Source organism: Myotis brandtii, unplaced genomic scaffold (genome assembly GCF_000412655.1).
Source record: "Myotis brandtii unplaced genomic scaffold, ASM41265v1 scaffold48, whole genome shotgun sequence".
In the NCBI taxonomy this organism is placed as follows: Eukaryota; Metazoa; Chordata; class Mammalia; order Chiroptera; family Vespertilionidae; genus Myotis; species Myotis brandtii.
In genome coordinates, this window is record NW_005368341.1 from 2,398,321 (window position 1) to 2,415,231 (window position 16,911).

Here is a 16,911-nt window from a genome sequence, read left to right on the forward strand (position 1 = left end):
TCCATCCATCCATCCATCCATCCATCCATCCATCCATCCGACTGATTTGAGAGAGTGATGAAGGGGGAGAGAGAGAGAAACATTGATATGAGAGAGAAACATCGATCCGATCTGTTGCCTCCCACATGCGCTCAAACCTGAAACCTTTTTGGCGTATGCCATGATGCTCTAACCAGCTGAGCCACCAGGTCAGGGCTCAAGTCATCTTTTAAAAACATTATAGTATATAACTTTTAAAAATATTACTATTTTAATAATAGCTCTTATTTTTCATAATTTTCGCAAATGCCAATTCTTATTTTTACTTTTAGTCTTCACCCATATACTCCTATACTTTTTTCTAGCCATAGTTATATGTATCATATAGAATTTAATACCTTCCTGACATGTCACGAAAAAGCCACCAGTGTCTTATATTTTTTCCTTTTTTTCTTTCATCTTTACTGAGATATAATTTACATTCCCTTAACTTCATCCATTTGAAGGGTAAAATTCAGTAATTTTTAATCACTTTTCAGAGTTCTATAACAATCATAATGCAGTTTAGAGTTATTTCATCAACCCCAAATTTGCTTTGAGTCTATTTGTAGCCAATAACCACTCCCCCAGCCCCACTCCTGGCCACATGCAACCACTAATGGGCTTCTTTTTTTCCTGTATAAATTTGCCTTTCCTGGCATTTCAATATAAATGGAACCATATCATAGGTAGTCTTATTCATCTGGCTTCTTTCATTTAACAGGGATTAGAAAAACTATAATCTGCAGGTCAAATCTAGCCTGCCACATGTTTTTGTAAATAAAATTTATTGGAGCATAACCACACCCACTCCATACTTTCTGTGGCTGCTTTCACATTACAATAGCAGAGTTGAGTAATTGCAACAAAGATAATATGGCCCACAAACCCTGAAATATTTACTATCTGGCTTTTTACAGAAAAAAAATTGCTGACCATTAACTTAGTAAAATCTTTTTGAATTTCATTTACACTGTAGCATGCATTAGTATTCAGTACATTGTTTCCTTTTATTGCTGAACTAGAAGCCCGTTGCACAAAGATTCGCACAATAGGCCTTCCTTCCCCTGGCTGCCAGCACCGGTTTTCTGCCGGCACCAGTTTTCCGCCGGCACCCGAGACCCAGGCCTTTGGTCCAGCCGCATCGGAGAAGCCAAGCCTCTTCAGTCTTCAGTCTTCAGTTTTCACTCCGGCCTGGAGCCTTCAGTCTTTGCTCCCGCCTGCGTGTGCAAATTAACCACCATCTTTGTTGGGTTAATTTGCATAGTCACTCTGATTGGCTGGTGGGCATAGCGGAGTGACACCAATTTGCATGTTTCTATTTTATTAGTGTACTGTAGATAGTATGCTATTGCATGAATATACTACATTTTATTTATCCAGTTACTAACTGATCGATAATTTCCAGTTTTTAGTTGTTCTGAATAACTCTGCTATAAACAATAGTGTATGTCTTAAAGTACACAGGTGTTTTCATCTTTATTATACAGATTCCTAGGAATGGAATTGCTGGGTTATATGCTAAGTTGATGTTTTAACTTTTAAAGAAACTGGCTAACTATTTTCCGAAGTTGCTGTACCACTTTATATTCCCAACAATGTTTGAGGGGTCCAGATTCTCTACATCCTTTTCAATACTCAACATTGTCTTTTAAATTAAAGTCATTGTAGTTGGTGTGTAGTTGTATTTAATGATTTAATTTTACATTTGTCTAATGACTAATGATGCAGAATACCTTTTGGCACCCATAAATATTTGGTGAAAATACTTCCATTCAAGTGTATTACCCATTGGGTTGTCTTATTATTAATTTGTATGAGTTCCTTATATATCTGTGGATAAGGCCTATATCAAATATATGATTTGCTAATATTTTTTCCAGTCTGGGGCTTGTCTGTGCATGCTCTTAGTCATGTGTAAATGTTCATTTTAATAAAGTTCAATTCATATTTTTTTTCTCTTATGGCCTTGCTCTTGGTGTTGCACCTAAGAATGCCCCACCTAATCCAAGGTCTTCTAGAAGTTTTATAATTTTAGAACTTATATTTAGAACTATGATACATTTTGAGTTCATTTTTCTCTATCCTGGGCGCTAAGGGCTTAAATTTTTTCTTTATATATGTATATAAAATGATCCCAGTACCACTGTTGGAAACACTGTCCTTTTCAAGTGAATTGTGTTGTTAACTTTGTTGAATGAAATCAACTGACTATAAATATAAGGTTTACTCCTGGATTCACAATTTTGATCCATTTATCTATATGTCTTCTTTTATGCTTATTCTTTGCCAACTGCATTCTTATAATGTACATTTATAAGAAGTATTGAAATTGTGTAATGTACGTCCTCCCAAAATTTTCCTTGCTTTCAAAATTATTTTGGCCATTCTAGGTCCTTTGCATTTCCATGTAAATCTTAGGGTTATTACCTTGTTAATTCCTGCCCAAAACAAAAAGTATGAAATTTTAATGGTGATCACCGTGAATCGACTTAGGGAGAATTACCATCTTAATAATGATACTGAGTGTTACAATCCAGTAAGGCTCCTACTCTCAGATGTAATTTGAGTATACAATGAGTAGTGCTAAGTCTGAGCCCTCTACAAGTTGGCTCCACATTTTATTATCACTAGGCCTGCTTGAATCTCCTCTCTATGCATTTACAGTCTCCTCTGACCAGTGATGCATGGGTGGTTTGGGCCCACTTCACTTTCTGCTGTGCATATCCAGTCAAGCTGGGATATGTGGTGAACTTATCAAGCCCCTGTGGCTGTCTTGCCTCTTACAACTCGATAAAATCTCACTACTTGCCAGAAACAGGACTACAACCTCAGACTAGTGGAGCCATTGTTTCTCCATGTTCATTTGCAACTAAAATCACTAATTTAATCTTCAATACTCTGTATCAAGTACTCTGTCAGCAGTAGGGGCAGCAAAGCTTCTGGTTTTCAAGGCCTGCTCCATCCTGGTTGAAATGTCACACCAACAAAGCAGGGGATGAGTAAGAAGGGGGAAAGGAGTAGCACCAGATAAGAACACCACAAACTTGTGTTATTCTTGCCTTGAGTTCAGTACTTTTCATGAACAAAACTTCTCAATTTGTTTGTTTGATTTCCAGAACACTGAATTATTTGTTTTAGCCAGTGTTATGGTTGCTTTGTGGGGAGAGCAATCAAATCTCCCACTCAGTAATTAATGCTAGCCACTCCTTTTTCAATCATGCATATCCTAGGTTGTTGCAATCCAAAGTTCAATCATACCAAATCTTGGCTATTACTTTGAGATTGTATTGACTTCTGAGATAAAACTGAAAGTTCACTTTTTTGGTATTTGTATTTTATGCATAGATATGTAGCTTCTCTAGATATATTAAACCAGTTTCCTTCCTTCCTTCCTTCCTTCCTTCCTTCCTTCCTTCCTTCCTTCCTTCCTCCCTCCCTCCCTCCCTTCGTTCCTTTCTTCCTTGCTGCTGGGAAAAACTGATTTTGTGTACCTGCATTTGTGTGTAGGGTAGACAGAAGTTGAGGATTTCTCTACATTAATATTATAGAGAAACTATAATACTAATATTATAGAGATACCATAGTATATGCAAGATACTGATAGCCCATAGTATATTAAAATGATACTAAAAGGTATGGAAACTATGGCATATATAAAAATTATTTGAGAGAAATGTCAATGTTTATCCTGGAGAAAAATAACATATTGCTAGCCTTTCAAATATTTAAAGTTGACTTACACAATGATACCGAAAGCAGAGTCAAAACTAAGGGGTATAATTCTGAGTTCAATTACAACATGAACTATTTAACAACTTAAGCTGAAACAACTGAACTAGTTTGGTTCTCTAGCAAAGTGAGGAGCTTCTCTCACCAAGAATGATCAAAATACACTAGATGACCATTTTTTTTAAAGGAGTGTTTACATAGAAGATAGACTAGATCAGCGGTCGCCAACCAGTGGTCCGAGGACCACTGGTGGTCCATGAGGTCCAAAAGGTTGGTGACCGCTGGACTAGATGACCTTTCAATTCAGTTTCTATGAAAATAAAAGAATTTAGATAGATAAAAGATAACACTATCAGGAAAATAACCCAAAATATACATAAAGATTATCACAACTTGGGTTATTCATAATGAATAAGAGAATAATAACTATAAAAGATATGAATTCCACTGTACTACTGGGTCTCAAAGGACAACAATATGCTGGCTATCATGAAGAAGTTATTAGAAGCAGAAAACACTTTCCTACCATTGTACAAAACTATGATCTACAGTTCTCATTGCTATAACTCAAAAACAAGAAAGCTGAAGTGGGAACAAAAGATAACCAAAAGGAAGAAGATATAGCAATTATAAATAAAATAAGAATTCATTCTGGAAAAGGCAAAAGCTGAGAGTTTGCAGAGCAAACATTTATAAAGAACATGAAGAGCACAAATAAGGTAAACTCGGATTTGTTCACCAAAATGTGGAGGGCAACTCCTAAACTCTGAGAGAAAGTACCATTATATTCAGGAAATGGTAAGATAATTTGCTAGGATAAAAATAGGTTATAGACTACAATCAGAAATACCTTACCTCTTTCAGTTGATCAGCACTCCCCCATGACGCAGAACGCTGATGTGACCTCTCTTCTGCTCCCTCTTCCACCCAACAGCTAGGTGTCTTGAACAAAACAAAGTAAGAAATTTTGTCTTTACTCCTTATTCTCACAGCAACTCAAACATATTTCAAAATTTTCATGAAAAACCAATTAAGAAGCTATACTACTAAAATCCCTTAAACGCTAAGATTTTCATGACCCTGTGTAATGTTTAAAACATTCTATCATATTCTGAGTTAGACATGATCAATTAATGATGCTTCTAAGTTACTCAAAACATTGTTTTTCAAATCAACATTAATGAAACATCCAAATGTAATACAAAACATTAAGTACCAAATGGTAAGACCATTTAGTAGCTATATCTAAAAAAAAACTAACAATATTAAAGTATCATTCTTAATACATGAGAGGACTCTTGGTGTAATGTAAATTAGGGAAAGTAAAAACCACTATTTAAAGACAAATAGTAAAGATTATCACAGTAAATATATATGGCTCTAAAAACTATTTTTATTACACATTAAAAAAACCATCACTTATGTTGAGGCTACACCCATGACTTTACATAATATATAACTTCTTATGAAAAAGCCATCAGTGTTGTCTGGATGTACCACACTTTATTCATCCAATCACCTATTGAAGGACATCTTGGTTGCCTCCAAGATTCAACAATTAAGAATAAAGCTACTATAAACATCCATGTGCAGGTTTTCCAAATCCTTTGGGTGAATACCAAGGAGCATGAATGATGGACTGTGTGGTAAAAGCATGTTTAGTTTTGTAAGGAACAGCCAAACTATCTTCCAAAGTGGCTGCACACCATTTTGCATTTCCACCAGCAATGAATGAGTTGCTGTTGCTCTGCATCCTGGTCAGCATTTGGTGGTGTAGGTGTTTGAATTTCAAAACAGGTCAAACTAACTCAGGTATGAAGTGGTATCTCATTACTATTTTAATTTGCATTTCCCTGACAACGTATGATGTAGAGTATCTTTTCAGATGCTTATTTGCCATCTTCCTTGATGACATATCTATTAAGGTTTTTGGCCCATTTTTTTTAAAAAGGTTGTTTTCTTATGTTGAGTTTAAAGAATTCTTGGTATGTTTTAAATTTATTTTTTATTGAATTTATAAAGGTGACATTGGTTAATACAATTATATAGGTTTCTGGTCTACAATACATCATCCGTGTATTATACTGTGCATTTACCACCCAAGTCAAGTCTCCTTCCAACACCGTTGATCTCCTCTTTACCCTCTTCTACCTCTCCCCACCCCCCTTACTATTGTCTGTGTCCATGAGAATCTTTATTTTCTTTGCTCAGTCTCTTCACCCTTCTCACCCAGCCCCCAACACCTTCACCTCTAACAGCTGCTCTCTATCCCATGAGTCTGTCTCCACTTTGTTAGTTTATTTGGTTAATTAAATTCCACTTATGAGTGAAATCGTATGGTACTTGTCTTTCTCTGACTGGCTTATTTCACTTAGTGTAATACTCTCCAGGTCCATCCATGCTGTTGCAATTTGGGAATACATGCACAGAAACCTGAAACACTAATTCGTTCATGGCAGCATTACTTACAATACCCAAGATTTGAAAGTAGCCCAAGTGCCCATCAGTAAGTGAGTGGATACAAAAGCTGTGGTACATTTCCACAATGGAATACTACTTGGCCATAAAAATGAATTCTTTGTATATTTTGAATACCAGACCTGAATCTGGTATTCAAATATCAGATATGAATCCTGGGTATTTTTGTTATTTTATCTTTATTCATAAACTAGCAAAGGCAGCTTTGCTTCCCTGGGTTATCAATTTCCAAAACAGGTCAAACTAACTCATAGCAAGAAAATACTGTTTTTCAATATTGACTGTCAATATGTAAGAGCCTAAAGCCACTTCCAAAAAAAAACTTACAAAAACAAATGAATTAATAATTACTTCACAAAATTCTCTGAATCTTATTTAACTCTTTAAACAAATCTTATATAAAACTTTTAAATCTATTTTTTTGTAAAGTTGATCCTTACCCTTGAAATTTACTGCAGTTTAAAATCTATTGTGGAAATATAATTATTGACTTAATTATTTTACTGTACTTAAATATATGACCCTTAGTAGCAAAGTACTGATAAACCTGGCAAGAAATGAAGTGGAATTACTTGAGAATCAATGATATTTCAACTAGTAATTAATTATGATTATAGACTAATTTTCATTTATAAAGAAGTATTGAAATAAATAATGACAAACTGTTCATTATTTATAAATACATTGTTTGACTAATAAAAATTTTAAAAACTTTTAATTTAAAAGCTAATTTTGAAGTTTATCCTGATGATGCTTTAAAAAGGAGCACAAAAACATTATGATTCTAATATTACTATCTTTTGTTTTTCTAGTAAATGTATGTAAATATAGTTTTATAACCAAATATAAATATAAATAGCCTCTTCACTTGAAAACAGAGTGCAGAAAGAACAGTTCAGCTGCAAACAGCATGAGGAATTCACTGCTAGCAGCACTTAAAAATTTTTTAGCATGCTCCACTTCTATACCAAGTTATGTGCTCATTATTTTAGACTAGTTTCATCCAGTGGTCCCTGGCTGAGCATAATTGGCCTCATCTGGGAGCATGGTAGAAATGCAAATTCTCAGGTTCAATCCCAGAATTATTAAATCGGGAATTCTTAGATCAAGTCCAGCATTATGCATTTTAACAAGCTCTCCAGATGATTCTGAGGCAAGCTAAGGTCTGAAAAGCACTGTTAGACTAAGGAAATAAAAATGAATAAGAAACAGATCCTGTACTCAAAGTGACATGCTGACCATATATATAACCACTCATACTTGCTAATATCAGTAGCAAGTATAACATTAATTTGTATCTAATTACATCTTTAGAAATTAACATAAGTTAACATAAATATTGTTTGGAGACACGTAGAAAGTTATACTGAGAGGGAGAGATTTTTCTTTTTTTAATTTTTTTATTAACATGCAGTATATTTCACATTTTTCAATTAAGAACATAATGTTTATTAAAAGATTTCCTCATTTTGCCTGTCCATGAATTTTAGTCATACATGAGTCCTTAAATAGTATGTTGACAACTTCTTTTTTTTCTTAATAAATCTTTTTCCCCCCATTGACCTCCTTCAGACCACCCCTGCCCCCCACCCCAGGCCTTCAGCACCCTATTGTCTGTGTCCATGGGTTATGCATCTATGCATACAAGATCTTTGGTTGATTACCTCCCACCCACCCACCCTACCCCACCTTCCAGAGGGAGAGATTTTTCTTTAGTGAGGAACATTAAACAGCAGTCCCTAGGAAGGACTAACATGTCTGAGTATTTATAAGTAAAAAGTATAAAAACCATGTCTATTTAGTCCTCAATGTGTTCCACACAATTGAATGAAGGTCTGTGAAGTAACTATATGTGATTTTCTAGATTATTAAGCAGGGAACGTATACAGTAGCTGTATTTCTATTTCCAGATCTCAAGGGGAAGGGAGGGTGTTGGTGGTAAATTTCTGGACTGCAATTTTTTGAAAACAGGAAATAACGCAGAAATCAAATACTGCATTTGTGTTAGACATGATAAAATGTTAGACATGATAAAATATAAGAAATGTTAATTTGAGAAAAAGCAATCATAAATGTGACAACAACCTTAAACATATTCACAGTATTTCTATTTTCAAGAATTAACCTGAGATGTACACCAAAAGAAGCACTGGAAATAAATATCTATCAATAGGGAAATTAAAATTGTGGCACATTCTTATAACAGTACAAAAAAACACACAGCACGTGGAGTACAATCCCACTTTTTAAAAATATATATATTTTTATTGATTTCAGAGAGGAAGAGAGAGGGAGAGGGAGAGGTAGAGGGGGAGGGAGAGGGGGGGAGGGAGGGAGAGAGAGAGAGAGAGAGACAGAGAGAGAGAGACAGAGAGAGAGAAACATAAATGATGAGAGAGAATCATTGATTGGCTGCCTCCTGCACGCCCCCTGCTGGGGATCAAGCCCGCAACTTGGGCATGTGCCCTTGACCGGAATCAAACCCGGTACCCTTTAGTTGCAGGCCAAGGCTGTATCCACTGAGCCAAATGGGCCAGGGCTACAATCCCACTTTAGTAAGCAAATACATACAAAAAGAAAAAGACTTTAGAAAGAGATATTTTGAAATGTAAATAGTGGTGGGAATTCTAAATAATTTTAAAGTAAATCCATAATTTTTTTTTCAGTTGAATGAGCAAAAATAATCAGGAAAAAGGGGACTTAATATGTTTAGGAATATTTAATGGATGGGAAAATACTATGACTTATTAAGTTAAGAAGGTTATACAAAACTACCTACAGTATCATCTGAATTGTTTTTAAGATGTTTTTAAATTTCTTTAAAAGTAAATAATTAAAATATAAAAGTATATAGATCAAAATGTTAAAAATGGCTGTCTGGACATTAGGAATATAAGCAACTAAATTTTTTATATCATGAAAAGGTTATATTCAGGGAAAAACAATCAAGACAAGGAGTATTCTATAACAATAAACAATGCCAATCATAGAGAGATATAATGCACATACATTTTAAACATCTATAATATTATCAAGACATATAAGGCAATGACCACTGAAAACAGACAACAGAAATTTTAACTCAACAACAGCCAGCTCAAGACAGAACAAACATTTTAAAAGGGCGCTATATCCCTAGCTGGTTTGGCTCAGTGGATCGAGCATCAGCCTGCAGACTGAAGGGTCCCAGGTTTGATTCTGGTCAAGGGCACATCCCTGGGTTGCGGGCTCCATCCCCAGTGGGGGTTTTGCCAGAGGCTGCTGATCAATGATTCTCTCCCATCGTTGATGTTTCTATCTCTCTCTTCCCCTCTCCCTTCCTCTCTGAAATCAATAAAAATATATTTTTAAAACTAAAATAAAATAGAAAATAAAAAGGGTGCTATTTAGAAACTGAATAATATAGTTAATAAGACTGAATTAATATGCAATGAATTCTATATCTAAAAGAAAAGACTATACCACATTTTCAAATACTGAGCATTAAGAAAATAATGAATCATATATTAGGCTACACAAAAAATTTCAATGAAGTTTCCAAAGATCTATAATTCTATGCTTTAATTATAATACCATAAAAGTAGAAATTAAATTACTAGGAAAGAAACTTTAACCACTTAGAAATTTAAAAACAAAAACAAAAAGCTCTCATATATATGTTAAACAAGATTAAAAATGAAAATTGCATAATATTTAAAATATATAGATAACAGAAACATACACTGGCTAAAGCTGAGTTCAGTGGATAAGTCTTGGCATAAAGCACATATACTAGTAAACAAGAAATATCACACAAATACCAAAATTGAGCATTCATCTCCAGAATCTAGAGAAAGAACAATATAGATTCCAGGAAGGCAGAAGAAAGGCAATAATAGAACAAAGTCAGAGGACAATGAACTAGAAAACAAAAACAACAGGAAAAATCAGTTCAACACCTTAAAAAATGAAAAACTATATAACCTAATAAATTAAACCACTCAAAACACAAATGTACAATATTAAAAATGAGAAAAAACTACAGATATGCAAGAAATTTAAAAAATTATACAAGAGTACTTTATGAACTCTATACAAATATATTTGAAAATCTGGATGATATAGATTATATTCTAGCAAAATAAATTTAAAAATTGAACTAAATAAATAGAAACTAAAAGAGACCAAGAGCCATGGAAAAAATTGAGATTTACTAGAGAGCTACACTACCCAAATTTACAAGTCTAGTCAACTTCATAAGTAAAATTCTTTCAGACCCAAGTAACAGATAACTGAGATAATATTTACACCATGCAGTGCACAGAGGAAGGAAATCTTGCAAAATCATTTTATGAAGCAAGTATATCACCAATCTAAGGATTACATTAGAAAAAAGAAAAAACTGCAGACCTTATTTCAGAATATTGAAACAAATATAATAAATGTTAACACTTTACTGATTTTTAAATATCATATTAAAAAAGAACTCCATAAACCAAAAGCATTTTTTCCGTAAGTGTAATCATAACCAATTGTTAAATAATCAAAGAAATTCACCATGTTATAGGTTATGAATCAAAACAAGGTCTTTATTTCAATGTGAAATGACATTTGGCCTATAAAAAAAACCCCATTCATTTTGAAAATCAAGCAAAATGGTTACTAAAATAAGCGTGTGTTTGTCAGAGTGAGTGCACTAGCTTTTTTTTTTGAGGTATGACTGAAATACATTATATCAATTATAGGTGCACAATATAATGATTTGATATATTATGAACTGATCACAATAATTCTAGTTAACATCCGTTACCATACATAGCAACAAAAATTTTCTTGAGATGAAAACTTAGTAACTATCCTTAGTAACTTTCAAATATGCAGTATAGTATTATTATTTATTGTTGCCATACATTATACATCCCTGAGACTTACATATGTTATCACTGAAAGTTTGCATCTCTTGACATCTTTCACCCATTTCACCCATCCCTTACCCCCTATCTCTGGCAACCACCAATCTGTTCTCTGTGTGTATGAGCTTGGTGGTTTTTTTGTTTTGTTTTGTTTTTAGATTAAATGTATAAGTGAGATTACATGGTATTTGTCTTTCTTTGTCTGAATTATTTCAGTTAGCATCATGCCTTCAAGGTCCACCCATGTTATCACAAATAACAGGATTTTATTCTTTTTATGAATGAACAATATTCCATTGTGTGAATGACTCAGTGGACCATGACTTTCCCCCCACCATTTTATTTGTAAAAAGTCAAACACACACAACAGCTGAAAAAACTGCTCAGTGAGTACTCATAAAGCCAACATCTTATATTCTATAGTCAAATCCTTGCTATATTTCCTTTATCACTTATCTATCCATCAACTGAACTTACTTTTTATTCATTTCTAAGTTAATTGCAGACAGCAATATACTTCATCCCTAAACATCTTATGAGAGTTCAATATTTATGTTCTATATTTTTAGTTAATATATAATAAAATGCACATGTATACACTTAGATCTAAATTTTAATAAATGCATTCACTCATGTTACCAACGACTATCAAGATATACATTTACATCATCCCAGAAAGTTCCTTTACATTGGGCCTTGGTTTGAACACAGGATCTGTCTCCAAAGTCCACAGTCTTTTTTATTTTATTTTATTTTATTTTTAAAGTATTACAGATAGTAGTACATATGTCTCCTTTTTTTTCCCCACTGACCTTCCCCCAGTCCACAGTCTTTTTAAAGACACTATGCTACTTCTTTTTTAAAGGCCCAAAGTGTAAATATATTAAACATAAAGAATTTTATTTCTAACCCTCAATAATTAAGGTTGTTGAAATATTGAAATATGACAGGAAGAAAATATCAGCAAGCTCAGATGTTTAATAATATCTGAGGCAAGTTGACTGTACCACCTGCCCTCCACTAATTCCTGCTAAATAAACAAAAACTTCTACTTCCTGTCCCAAGAATTCAAGAGTGAATCCAGGAGGGATGAATATAACAATAAAAACAATCTCATGTTTATCCCTTATCTCTTCAATTAAATTAATATACACTTGGGGCCAAAACTATTTTGTATGCTTGTTAGGCAAGCATGAGGCTAAATGCTGTATACTTCAGTGGTTACTTCAAGAGGCAGTGGGGAACTGAAGAAAAAAAAGATTTGTAAATCAACCAAATCTGGGTTCAAATTTCTTCCTATTTATTAGATATATAAACATGTACAAATTACTTAACTTCACTAAGCTTCAGTATCTCACCTGTAAAATGAGGCCTATATTTTGCCTTCCTTTCAATTTCTCAAATGACCTACATGCAGAACCAGGCAAGAAAAGCCCCTAACCTGGACCGCAAGCTTTAGGGGGAACAGCACTGGCTCTCTCCAAGCTACGCCCCTACCCACAGGGTGAAGAGACCTTGGACCAAGGAGATCTGCTCACCATGAACCCATACCTCTGCCACAGACTATGCTCTGGGTAACCCAGACCTAGGAATTCCTTGCCCAAACAGCAGCAAGCCTGGCTTCCAAGGTCTGCAAGGATCTATTCCCTGGCCTCACTTCCTGAGAAGAGTGTAGATAAAAATGAATGTGAGGACACATATGTAAAACCAACCCTCAGGGTACAGAATGGTGTGCAGGATAAACAGGGATTTGGGTTTTAAGCTCAGAAGGTGAAGTGGGCTTGGCCCATGTAGATACATTCTGGCATGTGACTCTGAGGAACCTAGGAAATCTTAGCTCAAACCTGAATGTCAAGATCCATAGGAAATTTTATTTGTCAACTTAGAAGGATAAATATATTTTATGTAATAGTTTGTTAGTTTAAGTTAAACATTTTTGGTATATGGGTCTTCATTTATATTTGCTCCATACCCTGCAAATGTTACAACTGGGCCTGTCTATATCTGCCACTAAAAACCTCACATGTGTATTGCCATATTCACTTTTAAACATCATATTTAGTCATATAACATTATCATGAGTTTGGTTACATTAACCCCATCACACAAAGAAACAGAGAGGTTTAAACCTACCCAGCACCCTTTCACGCTATCTCCACATTACTCTCTTCTTAACTCCCAAATATCTGAGCTTCCTCCTCTACCCTCTTATCAATATTATACACTCCAAAACAATATGCCCTTAATCCCTAAATCCAGTCCTTATTCTCCAGGACCGCTCTTTAGCACCTGATACTGTTAAAAATTTTCCTTTTTTAGAACAGCATTCCCTTTGGCTTCTAAGGCTAGACTATTTCTGTTCTCTTAGCTTTTGCTCTTTCTCTGGTTCCTCTTCTTTCTCAGAGAAGAAATATGAATAAATTATGTTATTCATTTTGTGAAAATGTTTCTGGATAGTGTCAGCATAAAGCATATTCAATAAATGGTAGGGTTTTTTAAAATCTAAAAAGAATACCCACTATTTTAAAATATATATATATTTTTTATTGATTTCAGAGAGGAAGGGAGAGGAAAGAGAGAGATACAAACATCACTACCTTCTGCACACCCCTCACTGCGGATCAAGCCTGAGCCTGCAACCTGGGCATGCTGAACTCGGGACCCCTCAGTCCGAAGGCCGATTCTCTATCCACTGAGCCAAACCAGCTAGGGCAACACCCACTATTTTTAAGCACAGTGTCAGTTATTCTACTAGGTGATACGCACACGCATGCACATTATTCCATTTATCCTACTAGCAGATAAAATTGGAGCTCAGATTGGTTGACAAATTAACGTGTCTTAAAAACCTGGTTCCAACACTTTCTAGCTTTATGATAGTAAGTCACTTAACTTCTGAGTTTCTGCTTCTCCATCTGTGTAGTCTTACAATGTTATTGTGAGAATTTAATGAAACACAGGACATAAAACACGTAACACATGGTACTTAGTCGGTAAATGTTAACTCCCTTCTCTTATTGCTTCCAGGTGAATACATTAGTTTTCTCCCTTTCCCTTGTGTGCATTTCCAAAAACAAAGTCCTCAGTCCTTTGACCCAATTTCTTTACACTCTACATCTACACATCATGACATTTGTGAAGCCAACTCCTCCAGAAAGATGGTTTTGAATTATCTGTGTCTACCTCTAAGTGTCCAGGCTCACATCTCTAAATTTTGCTAGTTATTTCCACTTGAGAATCCCACTGCCTACCATATCAAACTGATCCTTTTGCTCACAAAACTAAGAATGAAAAGCAAAAGACTGGGGGTGGCATGAAATATTACAAAGGCAGAATTGATAGGATGGATGATAAAGAAGCTAATTTCATGGTTTCAAGCTTGTCTGGGAAAATTAGAAAAATTGAGAAGATCCTCATAGATCATGTCCAAAATTCCCCCCCCCCTTTTTTCTTCCCTCATTCTTCAGACATGAAACTCTAATCCTTCTATTTTCCTAAGCTACAAAGCCGAAAATGTTCTCATTCCTTTGAATTCTCTCACATTTAAATGCGTCATTCTTTAATCAGAAAAAAACACCCAAAATACCTTTAACATAAATTTCCTTAGCCATGTGTTAATACTTTATAAATTTTTCCAATATTGAAATAATTTCAAAAATTACGTTTTATAATATAGTTACTAATCATTATATTAATTTCTCTTGGAAAGCAATTCTTAAAACTGTAAGTCTAAAAATTGTCATATATTTAATATATTTAAAATATTACAGAATTTTAAAATTTTAAAAACCCAGATGACAAGAAACAATTAGTCTAAAGTTTATTAAAAGAAATGGCTTTCTTCTTTGGTTGAATGTACTATTATTTCAAATTTGGGAATATTTCATTAAATTACATTTTCTTTACTGTGATCAAAACAGAATAACTGCAGAGTAGTAAAACTGGTTTTGATTTGCTTATTTTACCTGAGTAGCTTTATCTTTCATACATGAAGGGTAATGAACATGAGGATCCCGTGGCCACTGTCCTGTGAGATAAGGTCCTGTTATTGTATCCAAAGAAGAGGTTCGCCTTATTGTACTAGAGGTTCGAACTTGCTGAGATTTTGGCCTGTCCACTATAAAAAGTGAAAAAGAAATTAGATTAGTCACTAATAAAGTAAAATTATTTAAATATCATAGTCTGTGGAATGTCATCCTATCAATTTTCTCTACAATATATGTTTATCCTAATAGCCCAATTATATGATCTGATGAAATTTATAGACCCTCTCCAAAGAAAAATGCATTCACATACTATATGTTACATACACTTGCAGGGCTGTCACAGACCTTATGAAGCCATGCATTTTAAAGGACCTATTCTACAATCTACACGTCATCTCTCTGCCCTTACTTTATGTTTCCATACTGGCTCATCTGGACTGCCACTTTCCTAACTGCTGTCTCTGCATCCATTTCAACTAACTGTTATAGTGCCACCTCCTTCCAATGCTAAAAACATTTCCATGGTTATTCATTCTTTAACTTAAAGCATGTATTTTTCACAATATGGCTCCCATGTACCTCAATGTTTAATGTCTTGCTACTCCTCCATACACCCATGCTAACTACTAAGTGCCACACAAACTAACTGCAGCTTCCCAAATGTAAAACACTTCCTCTCTGCCTCTATACCAGTGGTTCTCAACCTTCTGGCCCTTTAAATACAGTTCCTCATGTTGTGACCCCAACCATAAAATTATTTTCGTTGCTACTTCATAACTGTAATGTTGCTACTGTTACGAATCATAATGTCAATATCTGATATGCAGAATGGTCTTAGGCGACCCCTGTGAAAGGGTCGTTCGGCCGCCAAAGGGGTCGCGACCCACAGGTTGAGAACCGCTGCTCTATACAGTCTATTATTTCCTCAGCCTGAAACTCTCTCCTGCCCTGTTCACTTGACCAACTCTTACTGAAGATACTAGTATTTGCACCCTCCTCTGCTTGCATGGAACCCGAAGTGTAACTCTCTCCTCCACTAGAGCATAAGTTTAATCCTTACAAACTGAAAAGGAGTTGATGCTCAATACTTAATGAATTTATTACAGCTCCATAAAAAATAGCATGTATAATGAAACTATAATTCAACTTCCTCATTTATGGATAAATAAGTTGAAGCCAAGAGGGATAAAACTGAATTATCCAATGAAACAGAACTGCTACCAGGTGACAGAGGTAAAAAGGAATCAAGCTCTCCAGACATTATACTAGTACACAGTTCAATCCAAACACTATAATAATCTACTTCTTCTCCTCTCCATATGGGTACCATAGGTAGCTCTCTTGGAAATTAAAATGATTATACTCAACTAAACTATAGAAGATTTTTCATATATACATCCCAAATAATTTACTCTAATGTGCATTCTATAATAAAATCCAGTGGATCGCAAACTCCAAGGCTCACAGTCTTATTCTGAGTTATATCTCACATCAAACAAAATGTCTTGCACATGACAGAGGGTCAAGGAGCATTGTTACCTAATGCTGTCCTTTATCTTCCTAAAACCATAATTCTAAAGAAAATGCAGTATACTCCGATGTTATCATACTTTTATATATCCTACAATTGCAGTTTTGACTTCTTCTTTGACCCAAGAATGGCAGAAAAGATCTGAAAATTACCAAATTTCCTCCCTATCTTTATTACTTAGCTCAAATTTTATCTCACCATAGGCGGAGAATCTGGGATGACATATTTCTACTCTTTGAAATTACCTGCAAATTTTCTTTGTGACCAAAAACAT

The 16,911-nt window shown here is 34.6% G+C and overlaps 1 protein-coding gene across 1 annotated transcript in view; it reads right to left on the minus strand.

Moving 5' to 3' along the window:
• GLCCI1 (glucocorticoid induced 1) overlaps positions 1 to 16,911 on the minus strand; it is a 77,962-nt gene that overhangs the window by 31,111 nt on the left and 29,940 nt on the right. Inside the window, exons 3-4 of the mRNA XM_014547554.1 lie at positions 15,086 to 15,237; positions 4,606 to 4,692 (exon numbers count right to left, since the gene is read on the minus strand). Of these exons, the coding sequence (XP_014403040.1) occupies positions 4,606 to 4,692; positions 15,086 to 15,237 (239 nt within the window). The remainder of the gene's footprint in view (positions 1 to 4,605; positions 4,693 to 15,085; positions 15,238 to 16,911) is intronic.